The sequence below is a fragment of the Lepidothrix coronata genome, unplaced genomic scaffold, assembly GCF_001604755.1.
Source record: "Lepidothrix coronata isolate B3197 unplaced genomic scaffold, Lepidothrix_coronata-1.0 Scaffold0, whole genome shotgun sequence".
NCBI lineage: Eukaryota > Metazoa > Chordata > Aves > Passeriformes > Pipridae > Lepidothrix > Lepidothrix coronata.
In genome coordinates this window covers 16,319,818-16,344,656 of record NW_016690180.1, presented here as the reverse complement: position 1 = coordinate 16,344,656, position 24,839 = coordinate 16,319,818, and the positions used below count along the sequence as shown (strand labels likewise).

General features: G+C 38.9%; 1 protein-coding gene across 3 annotated transcripts in view; it reads right to left on the bottom strand.

Moving 5' to 3' along the window:
* Positions 1-24,839, bottom strand: part of PPARGC1A (PPARG coactivator 1 alpha) — a 367,599-nt gene that overhangs the window by 4,423 nt on the left and 338,337 nt on the right. For all 3 annotated transcript variants that reach the window (XM_017828835.1, XM_017828913.1, XM_017828996.1), the window contains 7 exons: positions 22,379-22,424; positions 22,197-22,270; positions 13,510-14,422; positions 12,843-12,947; positions 12,311-12,431; positions 2,795-2,916; positions 2,291-2,442 (listed from right to left, as the gene is read on the bottom strand). In XM_017828835.1, coding sequence (XP_017684324.1) covers positions 2,291-2,442; positions 2,795-2,916; positions 12,311-12,431; positions 12,843-12,947; positions 13,510-14,422; positions 22,197-22,270; positions 22,379-22,424 — 1,533 coding nt within the window. The remainder of the gene's footprint in view (positions 1-2,290; positions 2,443-2,794; positions 2,917-12,310; positions 12,432-12,842; positions 12,948-13,509; positions 14,423-22,196; positions 22,271-22,378; positions 22,425-24,839) is intronic.

Here is a 24,839-nt window from a genome sequence, read left to right as displayed (position 1 = left end):
TCAGAGCTATTCTGGGCAGGGCCTCTGCACGGCTGTACAAGCAGGTGGGCTTTCTGCATCGTATGTGATAAGCCACAGCAGCAATAACAGTCCAGCTCCGGTGATCTGTGATACCTGCTCCAGCTTTGCCAGTTGCTCAGACACAGACATCACTATGTTCCTAGCACAGAGGAGGGACTGTACTTTTGTGGCCACACAGCTCTAGGACTCCAATTATTTGGAGTCAACTCTGCTTAACACTGACTCTCCCCAGTTCCTGTGTCACAACTCCTTTATGAGAGTGCCCTTTTCTTTCCACTTCTTGTGTTGAATTAATCAGAACTCCCCATCTACCACTATAAGACACACTGTGCATTAAATGTTCATTACAAGTTCTGTTAAGACAATAGCTTCTCACAGAGGAGAGGTGTTAAACTTCTGACTACTGTTTTCAAGTGTTTTCTTTCTTCTGTACTCAACCCAAGGCTGATTAATTCTCTCTGTCCTGGTACCAGCTCATGAATTTTAAAGTTCATCCTGCCATTTCCTTATGTTGCTCTATCAGATACTCTGCAAAACACAGAGAATGCAGTCTGAAGTACAGAAGCTCAAGCTGGCAGCAGGACAAAGTGAAAATAGCCTGCTCACAGACACTTTGGGAATCCCACTCACTATGGAGAGACCTGACAAGAAATACTCCCAATGATGAACAATGTTCAAGAGGGTTCCCTTCAGACAACTTATTTTAAAACCCCAGATTTTCTGAGATACAAAGATGACCTTGGCTTCCATTGCTGAAGATAAGTCAAATCAAGGCAAGACTTAAATCTGGTTCTACTGTTTTTATCAGCCTACATTTCGACAAATGCCTTCCTACCTTTTATATTTTCAACATCAACACCATATCTCTTCAGCAGTCAATTGCCTTTTCTTAGCTTTACATTATCTGTTTAGTCACTGAAGTGAATTATAGCATATTCATTGTGAACAATGCGTATCATCTTTATAATTTATTTTGAAAAGACATCAATTGGTTAGAAAAAATGTATCTGTATGCACTTCCTGCATTGTACAAAGCCGAGGGCAGCACATACAAGATTTCATTAGCACTCTGTTACAGGGTTATGAGAGATTTTAATGACTGTGGTCATTTATTCATAAAAAACCCACAATATCTGATTAATACAGATTCAACAGCAAAATGTGCCTTGCTATGTTATTCAGAAAAGAGCATCTCCCATGCCTTTAGTCTATTTATACAGGTATTAGGAAAGATTTAACATTTAATGAATACTTTACATTTTAAAAGGTAATTAAATAAGAGTTGAGTTTATCATATATTATAATATTACAGAGGCTGTTTTGGTAGTCTACGTGGTCTCTTCATGAATATACTTAACATCAGTATTCCTTCTGTAAAACTTTGAACACCTCCAAAAATCCTTGCAAGGGGAAGCATCACACCCTGACCCAGAGCATAGGACAGAACCACATGTTTTTGCCCAGGCAGGACTTGGACAGACCTAGATGTGTTAGCACAGCCAGTATGTACACTTGAGCCTGGAGTTACCACAGCACCTTGGGGTCTGGAAACTGGTATGGATAATACCCCACTTCAGTGCGACCACAAACACTATGAGATTTGCAAAGCTCTCCACAGGCTGGAGCCTCTTATATCATTACTTGAAATCCCTTCAAGGAGACACTTTCATACATCGATGCTTATGCACAATTTTAGAATCACCAGTTGAGATCAGTGGCTTTTACCACACTAAGGGTCGGATTTGGTCACAAACCCTTCTCACTTTCAAACTTGAGTATCTATGAATTGTGTTTAAGAAGTGCCCTTGGCAAGTTCCACACATCTACCACAGAACTCATGGCAAAGTAAGAATCATAATGAAGTTTTTGTGGTAAGGTATTTCCTTTGTTCTCTGTTTGTCAATCATATAAATAGATAAGGTATTGGAACCAAGCAGTTATAGCAATAAATAGCAAAGCATGTGAGAGTTTTCTGTGGTGCTATCATTTCAACATAGAAATGTATTACTGAATATTGAGCACTTATTTTTATAATGGTGGAAGTGGGCTTTAAAAGAATTTTCACAGTCTGGAATATTTGAAAGAAGACAGCTCAGATTAGTTAACTTTTAAACTTTTTACAGAAAGTGAAAACCACTTCCTTCAACACCTTCCCCCCCCCATCATTTAAATAATATAAGCAGTAAACAAAAAAGTAGCGAATCCTAAATTCCCATGAGTTACAAGATTCCAGTTATGTACTTTAATTCGCATAGACCAAAATACCTACCTAGGTCTGCATAGTTAGACTTGCAAAATTGCTTGCGTCCACAGAAGTACAGCTCAAAGTCAGGTTCATTTGACCTGCGCAAAGTGTATCCGTTTTCAAGAGCAGCGAAGGCGTCACAAGTATAGCGGTAGGTGATGAAACCATAGCTGTCTCTGAAATTGAAAAATACAGTTGTGAACAAAAGCTGAAAAGAGTTAACACATATTAGTGTAACCCCTTCCTGAAAGCAAACTTGCAGGAGACCCAGCAGTGGAAATGCCAGAAGTACTGCATCCATTTATCAGCATGATTGTCCTGTCATACAGCTAAATACTTATTTCTGGGACAGGAAATCTCAACTAGCAAGATTAATAAATAAGGATGAAAGAAAATAAATAAGGTTTTGAACTCAGCATGTCATCTGTCACAGCACTTTTATTGGTAACTCCCATACCAGTAATCTTACTGCCATAATTTTTTACATATGGCAGGTCCCAAACAAGAAGTAATCTCAAAAGTTCCTACCCATCATCCCGCAAATTTACTGTGCACTCCTCGATTTCACCAAAAACTTCAAAACGGTCCCTCAGTTCTGTTCGGGTTGTGTCAGGTCTGATTTTACCCAGATAAATCACACGATGTTCCTCCTGTTGATGAAGAGTAACAGGGAAGGCATATTTTTAACAAATGTGTAATAGTCATGAACCTAGACATATATGCATGCAAATACATACAAAGATGTGCAGAGGATGCATAATCATAGAAATAGTCTCTCGTGGAAGACCTACTGCATCTTGCAAGTAAATGAAATAGTTCTCTCCTGGAAAGCATCTAAGGCATTTACATGACACTACCATTTGTTAGGTGGTGTGCTCCTGGAAGGGTTCGCTGCTTGCTGGTACCGTTCTCCGTACACTGACAGATGGTTCCCTTTGTATCCTATTCACCTTCTTCCCTTTCACCCCTTCTACCACTTCCCCTCCAGGACTGCAAACTCTTCCAAACTAGGAGCTCTCTTTCTCTTGCCATCTACACAATATGGAGCAAAACCCATCTTAGTTGCAGAGTAGCATAAAGTAACACAATAACTGCATAAAAGTACTATAAACATAACAAAATGTATTACAAACATAACATTATAAACCCAGATGACTCAATAGCTGATTCATCCTGCAATCCCGTTCCACCATAATCCATACCTTAAAAGAGAGGGAAAACTTTCAAGGGTTGTCATGTTTTAACCTCAGCCAATAACTAAGTACTACACAGCCACTAGCTCATTCCCCACTCTCTGGTGGGATGGGGAGAAGAATCAGAAAAAAGTAAAATTTGTGTGTTGAGATAAGGTCAGCTTAATAATTGAAACAAAGAAAAATATAATAATAGTAATGAAAAGGAGAGAGATGGAGGAATAAAACCCAAGAGAAAAATGTGCTGCACACTACAGTTGCTCACCCCCCACTGACCAACATCCAGCCCATCCCTGAGCAGTGATCTGCCTCTCCCGGCCAACTCTCCCTGGTTTATATACTGGGAATGATGCCATATGGTATGGTATGGTATGGAATATCCCTTTGGCCAGTTCAGGTCAGCTGTCCTGGCCGTGCTCCCTCCCTGCTTCCTGTGCACCTGCTCACCGGCAGAGCATGGGAAACTGGAAAGTTCTTGATTTAGAGTAAGCACTATTTAGCAGCAATTAAAACATCCATGTGTTATCAACATCATGCTCACGATAAATCCAAAACACAGTCCTGCACCAGCTATATATATAATATATATATATAATGGCCAGTCTTCGCGAGCAAAGATTTGGGAAAGGTCATTAACCCTTCGAGCCTGCGCAGTGGATTTTTTTTAGGTGAGACACAGCGTGTGCTGAACTGAGCCCACCCTTTAATCCTGAGGTTCATCTGCCGGGGCCAAGCAAGCTTGGACAGTGGCAGTNAAGTTCTTGATTTAGAGTAAGCACTATTTAGCAGCAATTAAAACATCCATGTGTTATCAACATCATGCTCACGATAAATCCAAAACACAGTCCTGTACCAGCTACTAAGAAGAAAACTAACTCTATCCCAGCCAAAACCAGGATTGGGTCCAAAAGATGACTTTTATTAAAATAAGTATTTCTGAGGGGAAGGCAGGACAGTAAAATATACCTTGCAGTCACCATTGCCTGTTGGTTTATTCAGAAAAAAACACACCTGACTGAAGTCCCTGATTTTCACAGGCCAGGTTGTCATTTGCATGTTCTTTCAACCCTTGGAACAAAGCATCAGATCGTTTAAAACAATGGAGTCACAGTCATATCCTTTCTCCCTTAGTGCAAATGCTCAGCAGAATTAGGGAAGGACTAGGAAACCCTGTTAAGAGTCACTTCATGAATTCTAGGATGAACACTTTGCTGAGAGTAGAGCCATTTAGTGAGCTGAAAGAGAAGCAAAAGGCAAAAAGAGATCTTAAAAACACTGACCTAAAGGTAATCAGGGCAAAGAAGCACCAGCTATACCTGGCTTGGGTGCTCAGCCTTTCTATCTCCCATTGCCTCTGGCCTGAGGAACCCTGGCACTACCAGCCCTACTGCTCATCCCTTACACACCCGCACATTAGTCCCATAAATCGAACCACCACCACATTCTCAGCTGGTGTAAATCTGTCAGTGGAGCAACGTCAGTTTAAACCATCAGCTTTGGCACCTGAGACTTGTGCAGAATTTAGGTGCCGAATGCTGAAGGAGCTCTACTGACTGCTGAGAATTCATGACTATCGTAACCTGGAGGTGCCTAAAGGCTAATGGCACCTCAACTGTGCAATGCAAAAGGCTCTAGGGACCTAAATATAGACTTGCATTCCTGCTCAGAAACATTCTAGCCTGAAGAGACAGGTAGTTTATAGTGTTACAATTCAGATATAGCACAAAATATATCTTTCCCATGAGTCCCTACTGAGGCATAAAGCACTAGTCATTCTTGGACCATGGACAATAGGATTGAGATCAGACCAAAACACATATAAAAACGAAAATTATCCTAATGTCTCCTCTTTACTTGTTTGAGTACTCATTTGAGATAAAGGGACCATCAGAACTCTTAGTTACGGGTGCCAAAAATCTTGGTTCCCTGCTCCCAGGAGAGCACTTGGCTCCCAGGAACTATTTAATACAAAATAAATAAACAATTCCTGCAGCAGGAAGCTAACACTAATATATCTGTCTCCCAATAGAAACTCTTTCTCACTAGCACACTCAGTCAACTATTTCTGTCGACTCTTTTCCTGGCCTTGCATATCTCAGCGGCTCAGATCCAGAGAAATGGAAGCTCCTGAGAAATGGAAGTTTAAAGCTGCAGAAAACAAAGATCCAAGAATCAAATATTCCTACCCAAAAGCCCTGCCCACTAAGGAATGGCACAAGAATCACCTGGGTCCTTTACAGCTCCTTGGTCAGCCCAGCAGAGTCCTTGGTTGTTCTATCAAAGTATATATATATGCTGTCCCTGATCAGTGGAATCAAGGAAGTATATCATTTAATTGCTTGAAATTACTGCCTCTTTTGATTATGTAAGGAACCAAGGTAAGTGCTTTACTAGTCTTCCGTAACCCTGCTGGGACAGACAGTTTAATTTTTAAATGTTACGCCTTCTCAAGTGCAGGGTCCAAAAGCTGCCCTTGTTTTCTGCTGTATCAATGCAGTTTGGAGAAGTTAGAATGGCTAAAAGAAGGAAGTGTGCACATGGGAGGCCATACATTTAGGGCACAAGGGTACTTTATAGACAGCTGCTGCTTTTTATCTCTGTCTCTACTGTGTCCCAGTCCAGAGCTCTGACCTTCCTGACAAAGGAGTTTGGGTAGGGCTTCTGTAAACTGGGGACTGCAGAGTGCAAGCAAGGGAAATCTGCATTTCTTCCATTTTCCCCATTCTAATTCTGCTTACTTTCACTATGGTTGGGTGCCATAAACTTCAAAACCAGGAAAATCTGCATATGCACAGTAATTACTTTTTCAGACTGTTTTACCAAATCAAGGATTTAACCGCACTGAAACACTTGATAAGAAACAATTCCATTGATACTTGCTATTGAACCTAAATGACTGACCAGATGGAGCAGAACATAACACAGCAGACTGTCTAATATACTTTAGCTGAGATAATACATCTCAACTGAAAAAACATAATGTTTCACTCACTGACATGGAGATTGTTATATTACAGTGTGATGGAAATATCTTATTGCACATTCTTCCCTAAGTCTGTGCGCATGCCTGCGCAAGTTTTCCTTCTTCTATCCCTCTAATAACCTTTATATCTCTAAAAACCCTTTAAGACAACTGTAATAAACCAAAACTAAAAAAAAAAAAAGAGAAAAAACCTGTTAAAACTACCATTAAGGGAATAAGTTAAACCTGCAAAATTAAGAAAATTCAAATTTAAAGCTGAAATGCACCATATGTCCTCCAGTGTGCACACATGAGAAGATGTATTCAAGTATTTTTTAAGCAGAGTGCCATGATGGAATAACATACCGGAGAACACAGGATCCATACAGCACTGTCTTTGTCTTGGTTAACTTTCGTTTATTTAAAGCAGCTATGAAGAATGTATATGTATTCATAGAGATGCCTGTCTTTATTTCCATTAATAATAAGAACTATAGAGGCCTAACAAGATTACAACATACCTCTAAATGTTAAAGACCTTTATTGGACAGTAAGTTACATGCATAACTCTATATGTGCATATTAAGTAAACAGCACTTGTTAAGAGATGATAGATGAATTGAAAACCTAGAGAACTGCGAAGAACAGCCTTTGCTTACAATTTAATATAGGCAGAGGGAACCCGCAGGAAACTTCAGAAGATATTATTCATATTTCCCTCCCAAAAGTGCAGATGATTTATTTTGCATCACAAAATTTAAGTGTAGTTCATTGCTTTGGCAAGAAAAAAAATGAAAGAATAGTCCAGTCAACTCCCTCAGGCCCAACATGTCTGTCTTCTTTTGGTTTATCTAAAGTTCCTTCTACATAATCTTGCTCTTTCTTTTTTGCAGTAAAAACATTTTAATAGGAAGATGTGGCAGAAAATCTCAGACTGAAAAGCAGTATTTTAAGTCTCAAATGAAAATACTAAAACATTAGAATACCAAAACTTGAGAAAACAGGACTAGGATATACCTTACACATCTAAGGGTTAATAAAGGGACCACTCATCCTCCAAATTATTCACCAATGCTAGGGATCTTTTTTGTCTTGCAAAGGCTTCCTCCAAAACTTTATTTTCTTTGTCCTTCCTTATTAAGTTTTTATTTCATAAGGAACTAACCACAGGCTATTAGATGTATTTAGTTTTCACTTGCTTTTTTGGCTTTTCCCCCCAACAGTTTGCTTTGTCTGCCTGTGGTGCTGCTAAGAAGAGCCCATGGGAACTGAAGGCAGCCACTCTGGAGGTAACACAGCATAGTGCTGCTGTTCCCATTTTCACTACCACTTTTTGTCTGCATACCTAATTCTCCAGGAGCCAGGTAATGCTTTATGTGAAGCTGAGAGAAGAACGCCAGGAGCGTTTTAAAGCTATAGGTTCTGCTATGGGCTTGTCAGAGGCTCTGCTTCTTGCTACAACAGAGGTGGCTGGCTGGGTGCAAACCCCATGCCTGTGTTGCCTTCCATGACATGTGACTTCTCTTCCAGTAGAAAGCCATGAAGACTTTTATTCCTAGAGCTGAGGGCCAAATACCATTTTAAAAATGCAGTGGGAATGTCTGGACAGAGTTCTAAAAATAGAAATGCTATGGATGGAAAAAAGCCATTTAAGCTTAAGATTCTGATTTACTAATAATAGTAAGAAAAAATTTCTTCAGATTCAGTAAAGAATAAGTGTGACCTTTGGGAAGCATGAATGGCAAAAGTAAAAATCATAAAAACTGGAACAAAAAGAGAACAAAACAAAAGATTATCAAGTGCTGCTGTGGGGCTACCTGAGGGCTGAACAGTTCAGCCACACTCCATGGTGACTGCTAGAAAAAAAAAAGATGGACCAGTAAACCTCAAGGTTTAGGTAATCCATTTGATACTTATTCATAAACTCATATAGCAAAATTAGAGTACCTAGGATCAAGGCCATCAAGACAAGCAAAAACAAATAAATCCAACCTAAATATACGATGTACACTGAATCCTTCATTAGTGGAAATGCACTCCATTATAGGTTTTAGACTTTAGAAAAGGCAAGCACTCATTTATGAAACCACCTTTCTCCTGCCTTCCTGTTTTAGAGCAATTTATTTTCTTTGAAACCATGTGTTTCTTTCCGCTGCAGCGGTCTCACAGTGCATTTATCTTCTTATGTCTGTAAGCTTTCTGGGACTGGGACTTTTGATACTTGTCTCACTGAAGCTGTCAGCATTTAGAAATGAAAAGTAGTAATGTTAATAGTAATTTTCTACTCGAGTATAAAAGTTGATTTTGTTATACCTCTTGGCAGCAGCTGCATGGAGGGTGTGACTCTAAGTCAGTATCATGGCCACAGCAGCGGAGTAGCAGAGATCCACAACACCCAGCTGCTCACCAAACAGTTTAACCTCCCTGCCCTGGTGCACCATGTCAATGAGGAATCATGAACTGGTGACTCCAGAATTGGAATGTGATAACTATTCCTGATGCCATGCTTTGAAAAGTATTTTCTGCGTGGTCTAATGAACTGCTGCAGTATAAGCCCCCACAACTCAGAAATTTCCTGGGGTGTTTTGGAAGAAAAAAAGGGTCATCAGACCACTTGGCAAATCACTGTGATCTGCCTTGGTTGGGGGTTGGATCCAGGTTTCTACAAAGCATCAAGCAGATTGTCCTGTCCTGCGGTGCTCCTCAAGTTTCATGGTGAATGTGTCTGGTTAGCATTACACACTTAAGCAAGTCTTCTTGGCAGACCATCCTTATTCAGTGAGGACCCATTATAAAACAAAATGGGGACCCTGTGAAATAAATCAAGATCAAACTAAACTATTCTAACATTTCCTCAGTTAGCAAAGGAATCGCAATCAAAAGTATAAATTAATGAATTAATTAATTAATTAATTAATGACAAAAATATTTTTCTTACTCTCTAAATGGAAAATACTTTGTGGGCTCAGCCCATATTTTTCAAGCATGACTGCTCAAAATTAGGACCTCAATCCACAAAAACGGAACTGAATCTCCAGGAACTAGACAGGAGGAAAGAAGAATACCACAGTACCTTTTGAAATCAAATCACCTGTATATAGCCGTAAGTCAAGATAGGAATTCCGGAATCCACACAGGAAAATGCTAGCCTAGGCTTCTAGCTGATCTGAAGCTACTGCAGTGAAGGTGGTGTGTGCAAGACTGAAGGGGCAGTAGTTTTAAACACGCCTGTGCCACATAGCATGAGCACAGGCTTCTAAAACAAGCCTCCTCAGCATTCTGTCAATGTCTGCACACCTGCTTGTACTGCTTCTCATATGATTTTGACAGACTAAAATATGTGATTTTTTTTCCTCATTTCTTTTTTCTGTTTCCCATGCCTGTTGTCACATGGAGACTAATTTTAGATACTGAGTCAAGGATACCTGATGACTTGTAGCTCAGTCACAACTTCCCTTTCTACTGTGCATCATTTCTACAACTGACTTCTGAGATCATAGCAAGAAGAAAAGTCACCAGTCCTGTGTAACAACTGAGGCATTAGTACTACCCAATCTTTGGGGCACTCTTTTAACAGTATCTGGAGGTATGTGGCAATAAATCAGTTCTGGCAGCAAGAGAATTGGCAAGGAACAAAATAAAAAATTCCCCAATACAGAGAGAAAAGAAATCTAAATTTATGGGACTATAGAAAGAGGAAAGACAGAAAGGAGATTCTTGTGACTGAAGGATAAATGAGTCGAGTCCCTCAAGAAAGAAAAGAGTAATACAAAAGAGACCCATAAACCAGAAGGAGTAAGAAAAGGAGCAGAAAATGCTAGAAATAATACAAATTTTATCACTTACTTCATGAGATCAGGGCTTCCCTTTTTTTGCTGTCCCCTAATCCCTGCTTATTTGCAGAGGGTATAAACTAGCATGATTCAATACAGATTTTTAAAGTGCTGGTAGACTTTGGAAAAAGGAGTTAATAGGATTTAATCTACATTTCCTGCAGCTCCTACACAGATGACTGGATTTTAGATTTTTGCCATGTTCTGTTTATTGATATTTATTTTTAGATTTGTTTTACTTATGTTTATTAATAAATAATTCCATTAATTAAGTTAATTATCATGAAAATGTTCACTATGGAAAGAAAATAAATTCAACCTTGGTTTTGAAATGTCTAAAATTTTTAATGCAGGAAGCTATGATGCAGCATATCTGCAGCTTTTTAAGTTTCCTTTCTTTCCTTTTCTCTTGATTACCTACTTGCCAAATATTTGTTTGTTTTAAACTAAATCAAATTTTCTACCTCCTCAGCAGGATTCATGTTTATTTATATGGGTAAGGTACAGTAATTGAGAAGTAGCAAGATACACCCATGACAGAGGTCTACTTGAATCTCTAATTTGTGTTAGATTTAAGAGAGAACAGCCAGTGTAAGTTATGATTGCTGGAAGGTAGTGTTCACCTCTAAGCAGACGGAAGCCAGATATTTTAAAACTAACTGCAACAATTGACTTAAATATGGCCCTGTCTGAAGCCAAGCAAAATTATTCCATTGCCTTCACTGAGTTTCAGAGCAGCATAGCACAGAGTGTTATAGCTCTAAATCTTGTGCTTTACAAAATACACCTATCACCCACACTTTGTAGATAGGGCATCTGAAGCAGAGTGAAATGATTTGCTGGAGCTCACTAAGAACAACAGCAGCAGAGACAAAAATCAGACCATAAAGGTGTCTGCTCCCTCCCAGAACTTCTCATTGCTGTAGACTACGCCAGTCTCTGTCAGTCTCTACACACTCCCAGTTCTGCAGAAATGCTGCCGAGCGTGTGACAAATCACCTCTTGCTACAAAGTCCACTAATGGCACTGGCAAAAAGACCTATTCATTTCGGTGACCTCTGCACAGAGCACTAAGGGAAAATCTGGAAACAAAGATGAATTGTCCCAGTCTGCACCAGTTCATGCAACAGTCATCAGAACAGCAGTGTAGGTACAACTGAATGGAAAGAGTAGGACACAGAAAAGCAAACTGTAACCAAACCTTAGCAACTACAAGAGGAGTCCAGATTCAAAGCAACTCCCAGTTTAATTTATCAAAATGCAGTTGCCAATGGGGAATTAAAATGGGGTAAAAGCCTCCCGTTCATTTAATAGCCATTCTTCTGTCTCGGTGCTACAACAGCCAAGAGAGTTGCTTAACCCCCTGTGGTATTTCCTTCATCTCGGGTATTTCAGTTGTTTCATATACTTCAGTTGTTTCATAGAGAACACTTATGAACAAAATAATTAAATAATACATATTCATTAGGAGAGGGACAGTGTTAAATGACATCTTTAAATTGCATCGTGTCTTTAGACTACTTATTTTGCTAAAAATAACTCAAAATTGAACTGACTCATATATGCTGAAAAAAAATCACAATTAAAGTCATGTGATCCCAATTTTGAGTTCTGTCATCTGCTCTCTCTGTACAGACAATTACAGCCACTATGACAGTTCAGCAATTGGTAAACTGACTCCTTGCTAGGTCTGGTAGGTGACACATAATATAAAAGGCAGGTCACTGGTAGATCTGTATAAGAAACAGGCTAGTTCAATTCTACTTGTGCGCTATCTGGGATTAACCCTTTTTCTAGTAAGTCCCCTGTATCTGTTCACTGTGAAAAATTTGGTGAGCTGCAATTTATAGAACCTAAAAAATTAGTACCATGACATCAAAACAGAAATTGTTATGAAAACACATATTTTCTTAAAATTAGAAATACTAAGAAATACACATAATCAGATTTTTGTATTTTTATAAAAAGAAAGCAAATAAACTGTGAATTTTAGCATTAGAATCCGTGAAAAGAAACAAATCTATTTCAATATGAAAGTTATCTTTACAGTGCTTACAATTGCTTTCTGCCTTTGTCTCTCCCTTTGTTTGGCCCTTTCAGATTCCCGTTTTTCATACTCTTTGCGGTATTCTTCCCTCTTCAGCTTTTCATGCTGATATTCCTCATAGCTGTCATATCTAGGAAACATAACTTAGTCATTAAATCAAGCATCTGCATTTGTGACTGTAAAATTAAAAATACAATTTTTGGAAGGCTTTATTATCCTAGGTAATTAGCAACAGGACAAGAGGAAATGGCCTCAAGCTGCACCAGGGGAGGTTCAAGTTGGATACGAGGAAGAATTTCTCCACTGAAAGGGTAATTAGACATTGGAATGGGCTGCCCAGGAAAGTGTTGGAGACACCATTCCTGAAGTGTTCAAGAAACGACTGGATGTAGCACTCAGCAGTATGATTTAGTTGACACACTGGTCTTCAGTCAAAGATTAGACTCAATAATCTCGGAGGTCTTTCCCAGCCTTAATGGTTCTACGATTATCTCTTGAGAATCAGCTGCAAAGTAAAACAAATGCAGGCCAAAGGCACTACCTGGGTCTGCGACTGTACGGTGATCTGGACCGCGATCTTGCACGTAAGGGAGAACTTCGGCATGCTTGGTGTCTACAGTGGCTGGACTCATAATAGCAACAAGATCTGCAGGAAGAAACACAATCACCTCTGTCATTCCGTTTGAGTCTACTGACACTATTTTCTACCTCTTCCCTGAACTTTACAATTTCTTCTAAGCTACCAGTGGGATTTTCCAGTGACAGTCTGTGATCCCCTAGTCAACTAAGGGGCCTCAAGTGATTTCCTCTCCTCAGCCTTTCTGTAATGTTCCTTATTGAAGCTAACACAGAGCAGTCAGTCAGCCACTGCCAACTTCATCTGATAGAGGCTGCAGCTAGATTGGCACCGGGCAGCTCACAGATAATGGGAAAGGTTAGTTGTATACATCTCTCATGAGTTGCTCTGCCTCTGACCTGGCTGGCTTCACTCAGAAAGTGTAAACTTGGCAAATTAAAGGATATTGTCAACAAGTGTTTCTGTTGCAAACCCGTAACCTTTAGAGTTAATCAGCTCAGAAGCAACAGAATGAGTTGCACTGGAATAAGTTATTTCTTGCTTTTTTCCTTTCCTTCCTTTTAGTTCCTTTACGTTTTTGCTGTTCTCCTTATTAACTACAATAATCATACATGAATTTCCTATACCATACCTTGAAGAGGATCTACTACAGGGCGACCTTGATCTCGATCGGGAATATGGAGAACGGGAACAAGACCTGCGTTGAGGAAAGGACCTTGATCTAGACCGTGTCCTTTGGGATCTTTGAGAAAATAAGGATTTGGGTGGAGACACTGAATCTCTGCATGGAGAGTTAAAAGAAGAGCAAGAAGGTGATACATCAAATAATGAATAGGCTTGTGTCCCATCCCAAGGGTAGCATAGTTTATCACTTTCATCTTCACTGTCATCAAACAGACCATCCATTGCTAGTCCTGAATTTATAAACATAGGTAGTTTGGAGAATTGTTCGTTACTGTAATCACTGTCCCTTAGTTCTCTGGTCTTATCTGCTTCTTCATCAAAAACAGCTTGGCTGGGGTGACCAAAATGCTTATTCAGTTCAGCCCGAATTTCCTGGTCTTGGAGCTGTTTTCTGTTATTACCATGGGATCCCTGCTTATTTGTCTGTAAAGTCTCTTTCTTGAAATACTGGTCTTGTTCTAAAGAAGAACAAATCTGACACTGCCACCCAGGTGAAGAATCCTTAAATTCTAGTTGTCTTGAGTCCTGAAGTTCCTGGGATATTTTAATGTGTATTTCTGATTTTGAATTCACAGATTGACAGTAGTCATGGTCACCAAACAGCCGCAAACTGGGCCGTTTTGTCTTTCTCTCCTCATGTCCACTGGACAGTACTGTAGTCTTGCTAAGCTGTGCATACAGCTCAGACTGTTCTGGACCCTTCTTGATCGGGTTATTTCCTTGAGAATCAGAAGACTCACTATAGCGGGGCTTTTTTGAAGGTGGTACAACAGTCTTGCATGATGACTTCGGCTTAGGTGAAGTCCTAAAAGGATTATCTTGGTTGGCTTTATGAGGAGGGGTCGTAGGTGGAGTTAGGCCTACGGGGATTAAAAGGAGGAACAGAATGTTTTTAAGCACACACACAGTGTTTATAAAGGTGGCTCATGTGCTTCTTAAAATAGATACAGAGCAAGACTCATTCTATGCCACTTTAAAACCACTAATACTGGGAATAAAAGTATTTAGGGTGTGAGACACCAAAGGTCTGGTAACAACAATAGGAACAATACCAATGCATTGCCATTAATCTTCAGCATCGTTTCTGCCCCTCCCCTCCCTCCACGACATCCGCCCCTCTCTCTGTAGATTTTGAAAGAAAAGATTAAGAGAGAAAAACCAAAAGACGTTTTTGTTAAATATGAAGCAGATTTTGATGTAAAAATGAAAAGTCAAAAGACTGGCACCATCAAAAACATAAAGAACTTAGCAGACAAGAATCTGGACAAAAGCAAGACCAAGAGAAATAAATGAGAATTACCAAAGGACGCAGAACTTGAATGTAAGGAAACACAGCCACCTTACCAGTCAACAGTAATGATTCTTTGTCTCCACAGTTCATTAACATAGAAAACCATTACCAATGTATGTATAATACATTCTTATAAGCATAACTAGTACATTTTGCCTGAAATATGGTTTTGCAACTTAAACCCAAATGAACAATAGTACAACCACAACTGTAATGAACCATTGCATTTAGAACTAAATATTAGTGAGAGTCATGCAGTACAGAGTTCAAAGGAAACAGGTAAGTTTCTTTTAGTCTTCTTCAAAGACTAAAGATATTGCTAGCTACCAGGATTGTTTATATAACAAATAGATTATATCATTGTGGTGAGACAAAATTGCAGGAAGTTCTACAGCCCATTCCAGTAAAGCCTAGGAACTGAAGCAGTACATTCCAGTTATTTTTATAAGGATAGAATAGAACTTCCAATATTTTCTGTAGAAATCATAGAATTTCTTCAGACTTTACAAAAGCATAACCCTGGACACCAGGGCAGAGTAACAGCAAACGGTAGACGCTGTTTAGGAAATAATTTCTCTTCAGGTATTACATTACGTTTGAAAAATTTGCTTCTGTCCAACTGATACTAATGTAATTTAGTAATATATGCTTAAAATTTAACAAATTAGAAGGAGATTAGGCAGTTCTAGATAATCCAGACCATCCTTAAGCATCCCAGAGGCTCACGCTATCCAAGATTTCTTCTTCTAGCCCAAGCAATGAGCTTTCCATTACTTCCTCAGCAAGAATGAAAAGAGAGGGCAGACACAGGAAATGTGTGTTTCAAACATGCCTATAGAGCTTTGTTTTGTATTTTTAAACATGCAACAGAGCTCAGCAGATCAATGCAAATGGAACATGTTTTATAGTGTTTTGCTGTAAAGAAGGAAAAGCGTCCATCAATGCATAGTGCTCCCCAAGGAGCGTAAATGGAGACTGGGAGTCCCACTGCATTAGCTGCAATGAATTTCTTCCAGAAAATAAGAAGATAGGAGTACTAAGGCATGAATACTTGATGTGAGAGAGATGCTTGATTTTGTCTGAATGTTTGGAAAAAATGTTTACGAGCTACCCAAGGCTATGCGAAGACTTTGCCTAATGCCACAAAAGTCAAGGAAACTGAGGAAAAGATTATGACACCTAAAACTGTAGTTACCTCAAATTTGAATTTAATAATACAAAAATTTTGTGCAAAGTCATCCTCATTAAATGATTTCCTCTGAGTCCTCAATTTTTTTTCTTTCTTCCCAAAAATTCACTTGAGACAACCATATGTGTTTCACACCTTATCCACCTCCAGACTGACAAATATTTTTGACTACCAAATGAATTTTTGGTAAAATGAAGAGAAGAGTCCTCTTCAAAATTCTGCAGTAGTAATTTCCAGGTTAAAACTTCAGGCTCAGATTGAACAAATACTGCAGAAAGCAACTTTATAGATAAAAAGCTTAGAACTGACACTTTTACTTATGAAACTATACAGATCACGAGAACCTCTGGGGTTAGTCACTGTTTTTTTGGATGTACTTTTAAAGAAAGAATGAAGCAAAAATACAATCACTCCACAATGAACATGCATATTTAAGAATTTCATGCAAAGAAACCCCAGAGATAATCCAATATTCAAAATAAAATATTGTTTCAAACCACTTCTTTAAAGCTTGTCCCGGCAGGAAGCAAGCAAAACACAGAGTAAAACAATTTCCAGAAACCTGACAAGGAGTCCAACAATCTTCAGAGAAAGGGAAAAAAAACCCCAAATCGTACCAAAAAACCCCTCACAAAAGTACAGACTGAGCTAAATTTACTGGCACTTCTCTTGCTGGCAGAACTGGGCTGGGGACAGCCTAACAAAGGGCTTCCTCGTGGCATTCTGGCTTTTTTCCTGGTTTTCAGCAGAAGCAGGAAGTGCACAGGAAAGTAGAAACAGATAAAAGTTGGAAAATGTTCATTTAACTTTTGAACAAACCTACACTGGGGGATGGAGGAGGGAGCAAAGATTTGAATTCATGTCACCTCTACGGAGTTCATCTCCAATGTGTCCCATGACCAATCTTCAAACTGTGAATTCTGAGAAAACCAGTTGGCTGCACACTTGTTCATCTTCACTCTAACCCCTGGTAATCTTCACCAAGGGCCATGATCCCACATCAGTGGCATTGCAATATCCTATAACCATTGGATTATTTCACACTCACCGATTTCTCCCCCAATGTGTACATTTTAGCGTTGACAGTACAAGGTATATTCCGTACTCTCTCTTGAACTTAGCAGGTTTTGACAGATTTATAGAAGGACAGATGGCCATTACGGGCTGAAGGCTGACAAGAGGCAGTTCAGAGCATTGTTAACACACTTGCACAAACTCTCAGCAGTGCAGCGCTGTGCAGAATGTAATTCAGACTATAGCTTTTTTATTGCTGCCTATTTTCTTTTGTCAAAAGAGCCTGCTGTGCACAGCAACAAATGGCTGCCATTACCCAGAATGTAATGGGTGTCAGACAAATCACGTAACACAAACAATCAAGAGTATGTAGGTCATATTTCAACAGAGCACAACCTTAGCAATATTTATGATTACTGCATTGAAATGTGCTCTATAATAAACAAGTACCTCTACATCACTCACACTTATGTACTTCTGCACAGCAAATCTGTTAGAAGTGGTACATACTCTACAATCATCCCCCCTAAACAGCCTTTTTTCTTTTTAAAGTAAAAAGCAAGTATTTTTTCATGACATGCTATGAAACCATTTTCTTTGTAGGGACTTTTCCTTAATTGAATAGCTTTGGTAAATGGTACGTTTGCACTTTGCCTTGCTCTGTCTATATACGACGAACGAACTCAGTGATCTTCTGCTTGAAAACAGCATACATCAAACTGTCAGCACTGCTGCCAAAGCAGCACCATCCTCCCCATGTCTGTGCAGCAAAAGGTGTTTGCATGTGTGCCAACTCTGCCACCTTGGCCACGTGACTTCCTTCCAGGAAAGTCTCTAGGAGAGCGAAACTACGTTTGATACATTCCAAAACTCCACTACAAAAAACCCATTAGTAACTCATTTAGCTAAGCTAGGTTGAAAAGCAGAAAATAGGGGAGTGCCTTTGCATTAAACGTGACATCTGGACTTCTTAGGACTGATCTGCAATGCTGTTTTACGCAGACACAGATATTTCTAAATCTCTGCTGTAACTTAGCATCAAATGTTTGATGACATTTGTTGTGCTTTGAGGGAGCTGATAATTAATGTCTTTTGGGGAACGCAGCCCTGGAACCTTTCTACATGTGCACTGGGCTTTTGAGAGGCATTGAAAATGAATTCTTCCATACCTTTTAAGTTTGGAAATGGATTGTCAAGGGAAACATTATTTAAGGTTACTTAAAACACTGAACACAAGATAACAGTTCAATTCAGTAGAAGAAGAGCTTTTGTGAGGCACGAGATTGCAGAAGCCAGGAAAATACAATAAAATTAAATAATCATCATATAATAAAAAACTACATGCTTGTTGAGTATTCAGTTTAATCCTGTTGTCAGTGCTGCACAGAATAAACACAGATGACTGAAAATATCAAATAACTTACTAGAATTTATTCCCTCTGGACAACTCTCTATATCTCACATCTCATTTTATCAGAAATCATTCTGAGGCCAAAGAAGTTCTTATATGGCAGATTTTAAGTATTTGTTCTCACAAATAAGAGGTAATACAAATCTAGAGGTGGGCAAATTGCAGGTATTAGTATCCTCAAGGATGCTCATGAATTGCAATTCAAGTCGATTGTGTTCATACAGCCTTTTCTGTCATCTCTTTGGAGAAATCAAATTTTGCACCCAAGACTGGTGAGGAGTTTTATACTACGATAAATTACAGGGAACTGTATGCAAATGAGAGACTTTTCACCAAGAGGGCAGAAATAGCCTTTCAGTTACTGATTGAGCCTTAGGCATGTAAACCAACTCCACGTACTTAAATGGTGGCTTTGAGTATTTAGGAGTGAACAGTTTAAGAAGACACTGAGATAACAGAGAGAGATAAATTAGAAGCCACGCCATCTAATGTCTGGCATTCAGAAATTCGGCACAAAGTCTAATACAATCAAAATTTTAAAACAATCATTGAGGAGGCTTTGATTGCCAAGAGAAACACTGCCAACTTCAAGAAGGTGAGTCATCTTCCTAGTTCCTGGGCTTGCAGGTGCCCCCTCAACCTGACTAGTAACAAAGGGCAAAGAGGTCACACAGAATAATCCCATGTTTCTGGAAAACATTAGAGAGGTTCATGCCCATGGCCTCTTAGCAAGGCACTGACAAAGCAGCTGCCTGTGGAAATAGAGATGAACCTCTTCTGAGCCTCCTACTCAGAATGAGGCTCACCTGACACAGGAAGTTCATTCACTACATTATCATCGCCTAGGACTCCCTCCATATCATGATGTTCTGGTCCATTTTCCCTAGAATAACACTAGAAATCAGCTTCAGGAGTTGGGATTTTAGATAGCAATTGACTTATTCCTGTATCATAGGCCACTCACTTAAAGCATATTCAAAGAATTCCTACGTGTGGTGTGAAAACACTTTAAAAAATATTTGTTCCTTGTAACTTGACAAATCAATGTTTTGACAGTTTTAGGGAGGACAGAATTACATTCATGACTAGTAATGAATCAGCTATAAAGCAAGATATAGCATTGGCAATAGAACAGTTTCAGTTTGACTTTAGATACATGAATCCAAAATGTGTGTGTGACGAAGATTGATGGCTCATGTGGGAAATACTTTTATTTATTTATTTTTCTACTCTATAGTTAATTCATCAGTGAGGGAAGCAATGTTGTTTTCAGCAGAGAGATCAAGGGAGCTGCTATTTATATTAAAATACTTTGTGCTTCGATAGTGCAAGCAGCACTCTTAATGGTCTTTTCAATTCAGTAGTGAGATCAAGGCAACTCCTATTTAAATTATAATAAATAGTGCTTGTACAGTGCAAGCTGCCCCATATAAGGACAATGAGCAATGCGGTTATCTGGATATAATTTGGAGTTGCCAGGGTCTCACTAAAGAACTTCAAGGTATTATCAATCACTAATGCCACTATTTTTTTTTTAGTTGTTTTTTTTAACTGAAGTGGGTCCCAGTTCTGCCATGATTTACATACATATGATATAAATTCTTTGGTACTCCAGGTTGTTTCTCTTATGTACTTTGCTTCTGGCACAAGCAGGCTCAGGACATAAGACACTACTGCAATACAAATGAGTTAAAAAGTAAGACATGCATCTTTTTATAGATTTATATAAAAATAAAAATCTATGCGTATGTGTAGGCAGAGATTAACAGAGCTACTAAGTGATCACCTGAAACCTCCTCACCAGGTTGTGAAGACCAGAGCAAGTGCAACATGAAGTCCAAGAGCCACCATCATGTACACTGCTTGGTAACGCTGCCCCAGCTCCCTGGCCACATACGTTCTACCAACTCTTACTTTTCCTGAATATCATCAGTTTATTTTCTAGCTAACTTCTATTTACTTCCAGAGGGAAAAAAAATCAGAGAATCACAGTACAGCATTCCTGTTCACTGGATATGCATCCAGTTGTGCTGTTTTTCACAGCTTCTGATGCTTTTTATAATGCGCCAGTTCTCCTGGTTATATTGTCCAAGGAACTACAAAGCTGTTTTGTTTCCTCCTCTGTGCACAGCTGATGGAGCGGAATGAATTTGGTAATACCAAGACCATTCCCATTGCCATTATGGACGCAACACTAGAGGACTATCCAGGGGTCAGACTGACTCCCAATTTCTGTCTAGTCAGCTGATGGGAAGAGCAGGTTGCTGACTTTTTGGCTGGGAGAAAACACTGCTTCCTTCAGTGATTTCAACGGCTGCTTGTACCACTCTGCTGTAGTCACCTCGTCTGCCCCTTCCTGTTGGCAGCACTAAACACTGACTTACCCATGTGCTTACAAATGGGCACCCTTGTGCAGACTTGCTCTCCAGTAATGATAAAAGAGGCTTCTCCATGCTTCTGGCCTACTGGTACTGAATAGGATTACCCTCCTGCATACAGTGAATTTTGCCATGTTAGTCATGTTAGTTTTGCAAACAGAAGGTGCATTGGAGGGACGTTTCCTTTTGCCATGAGAAGAATGACTAAGACTGCAGGTTTCCAGGACACAGCAGAGAAAAGTGTGCAGGTTTTAACGCTGAACTAATGAAAAAGTTTCAGAAAAAGTGAAGTGATGGTTGTTGGGAGGTGAAAGCCCAGTGTACATACACAAACCCAGCCTGCTGACACTGAATTTAGGGCCATGAAGCTGATTTTTGGTACCCGAAGATATATTTTGCAACGCACCCCTCCCCCCATAATGCTCATATATCATAATGATCATATAATTTACAATCCACTGTTATCCTGAGAGAAACACATTCCAAGAACATCTCTTATTTTTCAATATTACACATATTTTTAAATATTACGAAACAGTCTTGGCAACAGCTCAGGTGGAGCTGACTGTGTTCTTTTGTGCTTGACTCTGGACACTTCAGGAAAACAGAGGCAAAACAGAGTTCAGAAGAAAGCCATAAAACAGATCTAAGTCTGAAGGAATTGACTTCAGCAGAAAAAAGAGCAGATGAATTAAATGAGTGATTAAATGGATGATACATGAACTAAACCACTACATGATAAAAATCCTACAAATCTTCAAAAGGTACAAATCCAGGGATCAGAAAGGAAGAAAAGGATAAAGGGAGGTTGTGTGAAGTGTGTTAATGGAAGAAATAAAGAAAAAGGAGGAACACAAAATTAATACCAGTTTTAAAAATTCCCTCTAAGCTATGGAATAGTTTTTCAGTGGTAGAGGAGAAAGCTGTTATTTGTGACATATTAATCTAGAATTGACAAAGCCCTGAAACATGTAGTCGTGTACAGCCCTAGACCAGCCTGGAGACAGACTGGATGGCATAACTTTTACATCTGTAACATCTATTACACCGTGCTGTGGGGTTTGTCTTTGAAAGATGGTGCTCAGCAGTACACAAATCTATGGGGAAATGGAGAAGTATAACAGATAAATGGTTTCATTCATATTTTCTCAGAAATTATGCTCTCCTGTGTAGTTTTGGAGACATATTTTCAAACACATTTCTTCTCAGGTAACTGTATAAAAAGTCAGTGCTAAACTGAAGTTAATCTACTGGAGACACTGTGAGATCTGAGTGTACCTGTGGTATATTACAGTGAACAAACACACACGAGCCATGCTTAAAGAAAGAGTCAGCACTCTGCATTTCTCACCTGCAGTTCCAGAGAGTTCCACACTTAAGGTTTGTTCAATAGTCTTGTTCTCAAATGGGGAACCCTTGGGATCACTGGAAGACAGGGCACATTTATAAAAACAAGCTGAAATGGAGTTGCTGTAGCCAAAATCTACTGAACCCCCCTCCCTTTTATAAATGTTTGCACTTTTTAGTACTTACTTTGGTGACTCAGGTGTCAATGGAAGTGATAAACTTGTTGGTTTGGCTAAAGGAAAAAAGGAAACAATTATGGGATATTTAAACACTCTGTAATGAATACTATAAACATTTCTTTTTATTTTGGCACTGGAATCCTGTGGTAGTCAGTTAGGGCTGAACTTTGGTATTCAATTGCCATTTTTTATATCTTAGATAGATAAATAAAGACTCATCCTGATTCCTTATTACTAGTACCAAAAGGGCACTTAAATTTCAACAATTATTTACATCAATTACTGTACCTCTGAAATGCAGTACACAATCCAAATGCCAAGAACCTTTCAGAAGAAGAGTGGTACATCTTAAAAATCAATGAAGAACTCTACAGGATACACTGTGAAAATGTTATTTCTCTTTGAGTTAATTTAGACTACAGTTCACGTTTTATTTGGAAACAGGAGCAGCAGAATAACTACAAAGTAACAGAACGCTATGAATATTCAGTTAATTTTACTTCTACAATATACAGTTTTATATACAGCACTGAGAATAGGTTGTTTCTGTGAGGCCAGAGTCCAACCAGTTATAGTCCAAATTTCTGAAAATTATCCTGCAAACTATGACAAGCCATGGACATAGTCACAGATGGTTAAAAATGGGGTTGAAGCTCTCAGCACTACAATCCCAACATACGCAAAAAACAAAGCTCTGGCTATAAAAATACAAGTCTTTGTAGCTTTTATTCACGCAAAATTGTATTTTCCTAAAGCAAGCCAAGAATTAGGATATTGTCATGCAACTACAATTCCTTTAATTGTCAGTAAAATGTTTAAAATTAAAAATTATATTACTTGCAAATTTTACTTTTCAGAAGTTAGATAGATGTTTTAAATACAAAGAGCATTGTAGCAAGAACAACAGCAGGGGTTCTCTTCTGCAGATTAATTAAGACAAAATGTTCCCCTTGAACACTCCTGCACTGCAGATCTTTTGTCCAGAGTGTCACTACTGCATATTTCATATTCATTCTAGACTTGGAGCTCCCAATAACATGAAAGGATTTTATATGCAAATTGATTACCTTTATAAGCTCTAGAGCATTCCTGAAGTAATAGTACATTTTTAAAAAAAATTAACCCAGTTCTGAAGAGCTGCATATTGTTTCTCCTCCTCCCCGTATGAAAGTTAGAAATGGAAGCTCAGGTGTTCACCTGGGGTTCACCTTCCTCAGAAGTCACTGTCAGGGTATGGAGATGCACCTCAATGAGTTATTTGTTTGATCCATCATGGCCACTGATTTGTGTATAAAACCAGGTGTGATGATAAAACTGAATGTAACGTGACTCATCTTTGTGTGTAAGGCTCTGGAATAAACTTATATACAAAGGTTTCTTTTTTCTTTATTGAGGATAAAAATCTACATGCCTTTACCCAGTTTAGGCTTTTTTAAGAAGCTGAATGTGTAAGAGCTATTTAAGCCTCCAAAAAGTCTCATTCTAGCTCTTATTAGCCCCACAGAGTAGTCCCACATCAGAATATACACATATTAAATTCTGAAGCACTGAGGCACAGTGCAAATCTGTCAGAGATGGGCACAGAACCAAGGCATTATCTCACACTTGCATGTATTAATTTTAGGCAGATATCACTGAGCAATCCCACTGAGAAATTCGCATACCAAAACACCCATTAGTTTTCTTACTGCTAGGCAAGGGCTTGACCAAACACTCTTCCTGTAAAGGATTCATCCTCCCATACAGCTACTGATAGTGTAAATATTTAGCCAAGACACTATCATTTTCCATGGTGCCTGTTTATTAGAGTTCGAAGGTCTACTGTGGTGTGGTTTTTTTCTTATTAAAAAGGGTTCACATCAAGTTGCTTATCCCTGTAAATTGAAAACATTCAGGTTCAAAAGAACTAAGTTTCCTCATGGGCAAATTTCAGTGCAAAACCACAGATGATCTTTGGCACGAATGCGTTTGTGGACATTCCCGTGGGTTTGCAATATGCTTGCAACAGTAACCCTAAAGGAAAATAATGTTTGACTTATCCTTTGTGAGCTTTTCCTAACTGAAAGAAAATATCAGATCCTGATTATTTTTAAAATGGAAGGAGACAATTTTCTTGTACTTTTGATTATATGTATGAAACCAATAACTGCAGGTCTGCAAATGTCAGTTAAATTTGCAAGGTTGATTCTGCATGAATTGATTGTCCAAGCTGAAAGCTTACATTCTTATATTTGTATTATATGCAAATCCATTGATATCGAAGTTATATATTGGTGTATGAGGCAAATTTGCTGAGAAAACCAACATTTTAGAAGCCTGTAAATTAAAGTGCAGGAATTAAAGAAGAGAGTAATTTCTCTCTACCTGCAATTCCACCTGCAATACTACTAAAATCACAGTCATCTGTTAAACACTGGTAAGTTAGCTATATGTCCCTTTGGACTTTCCTAACCTCTCCTCCTTTCCAC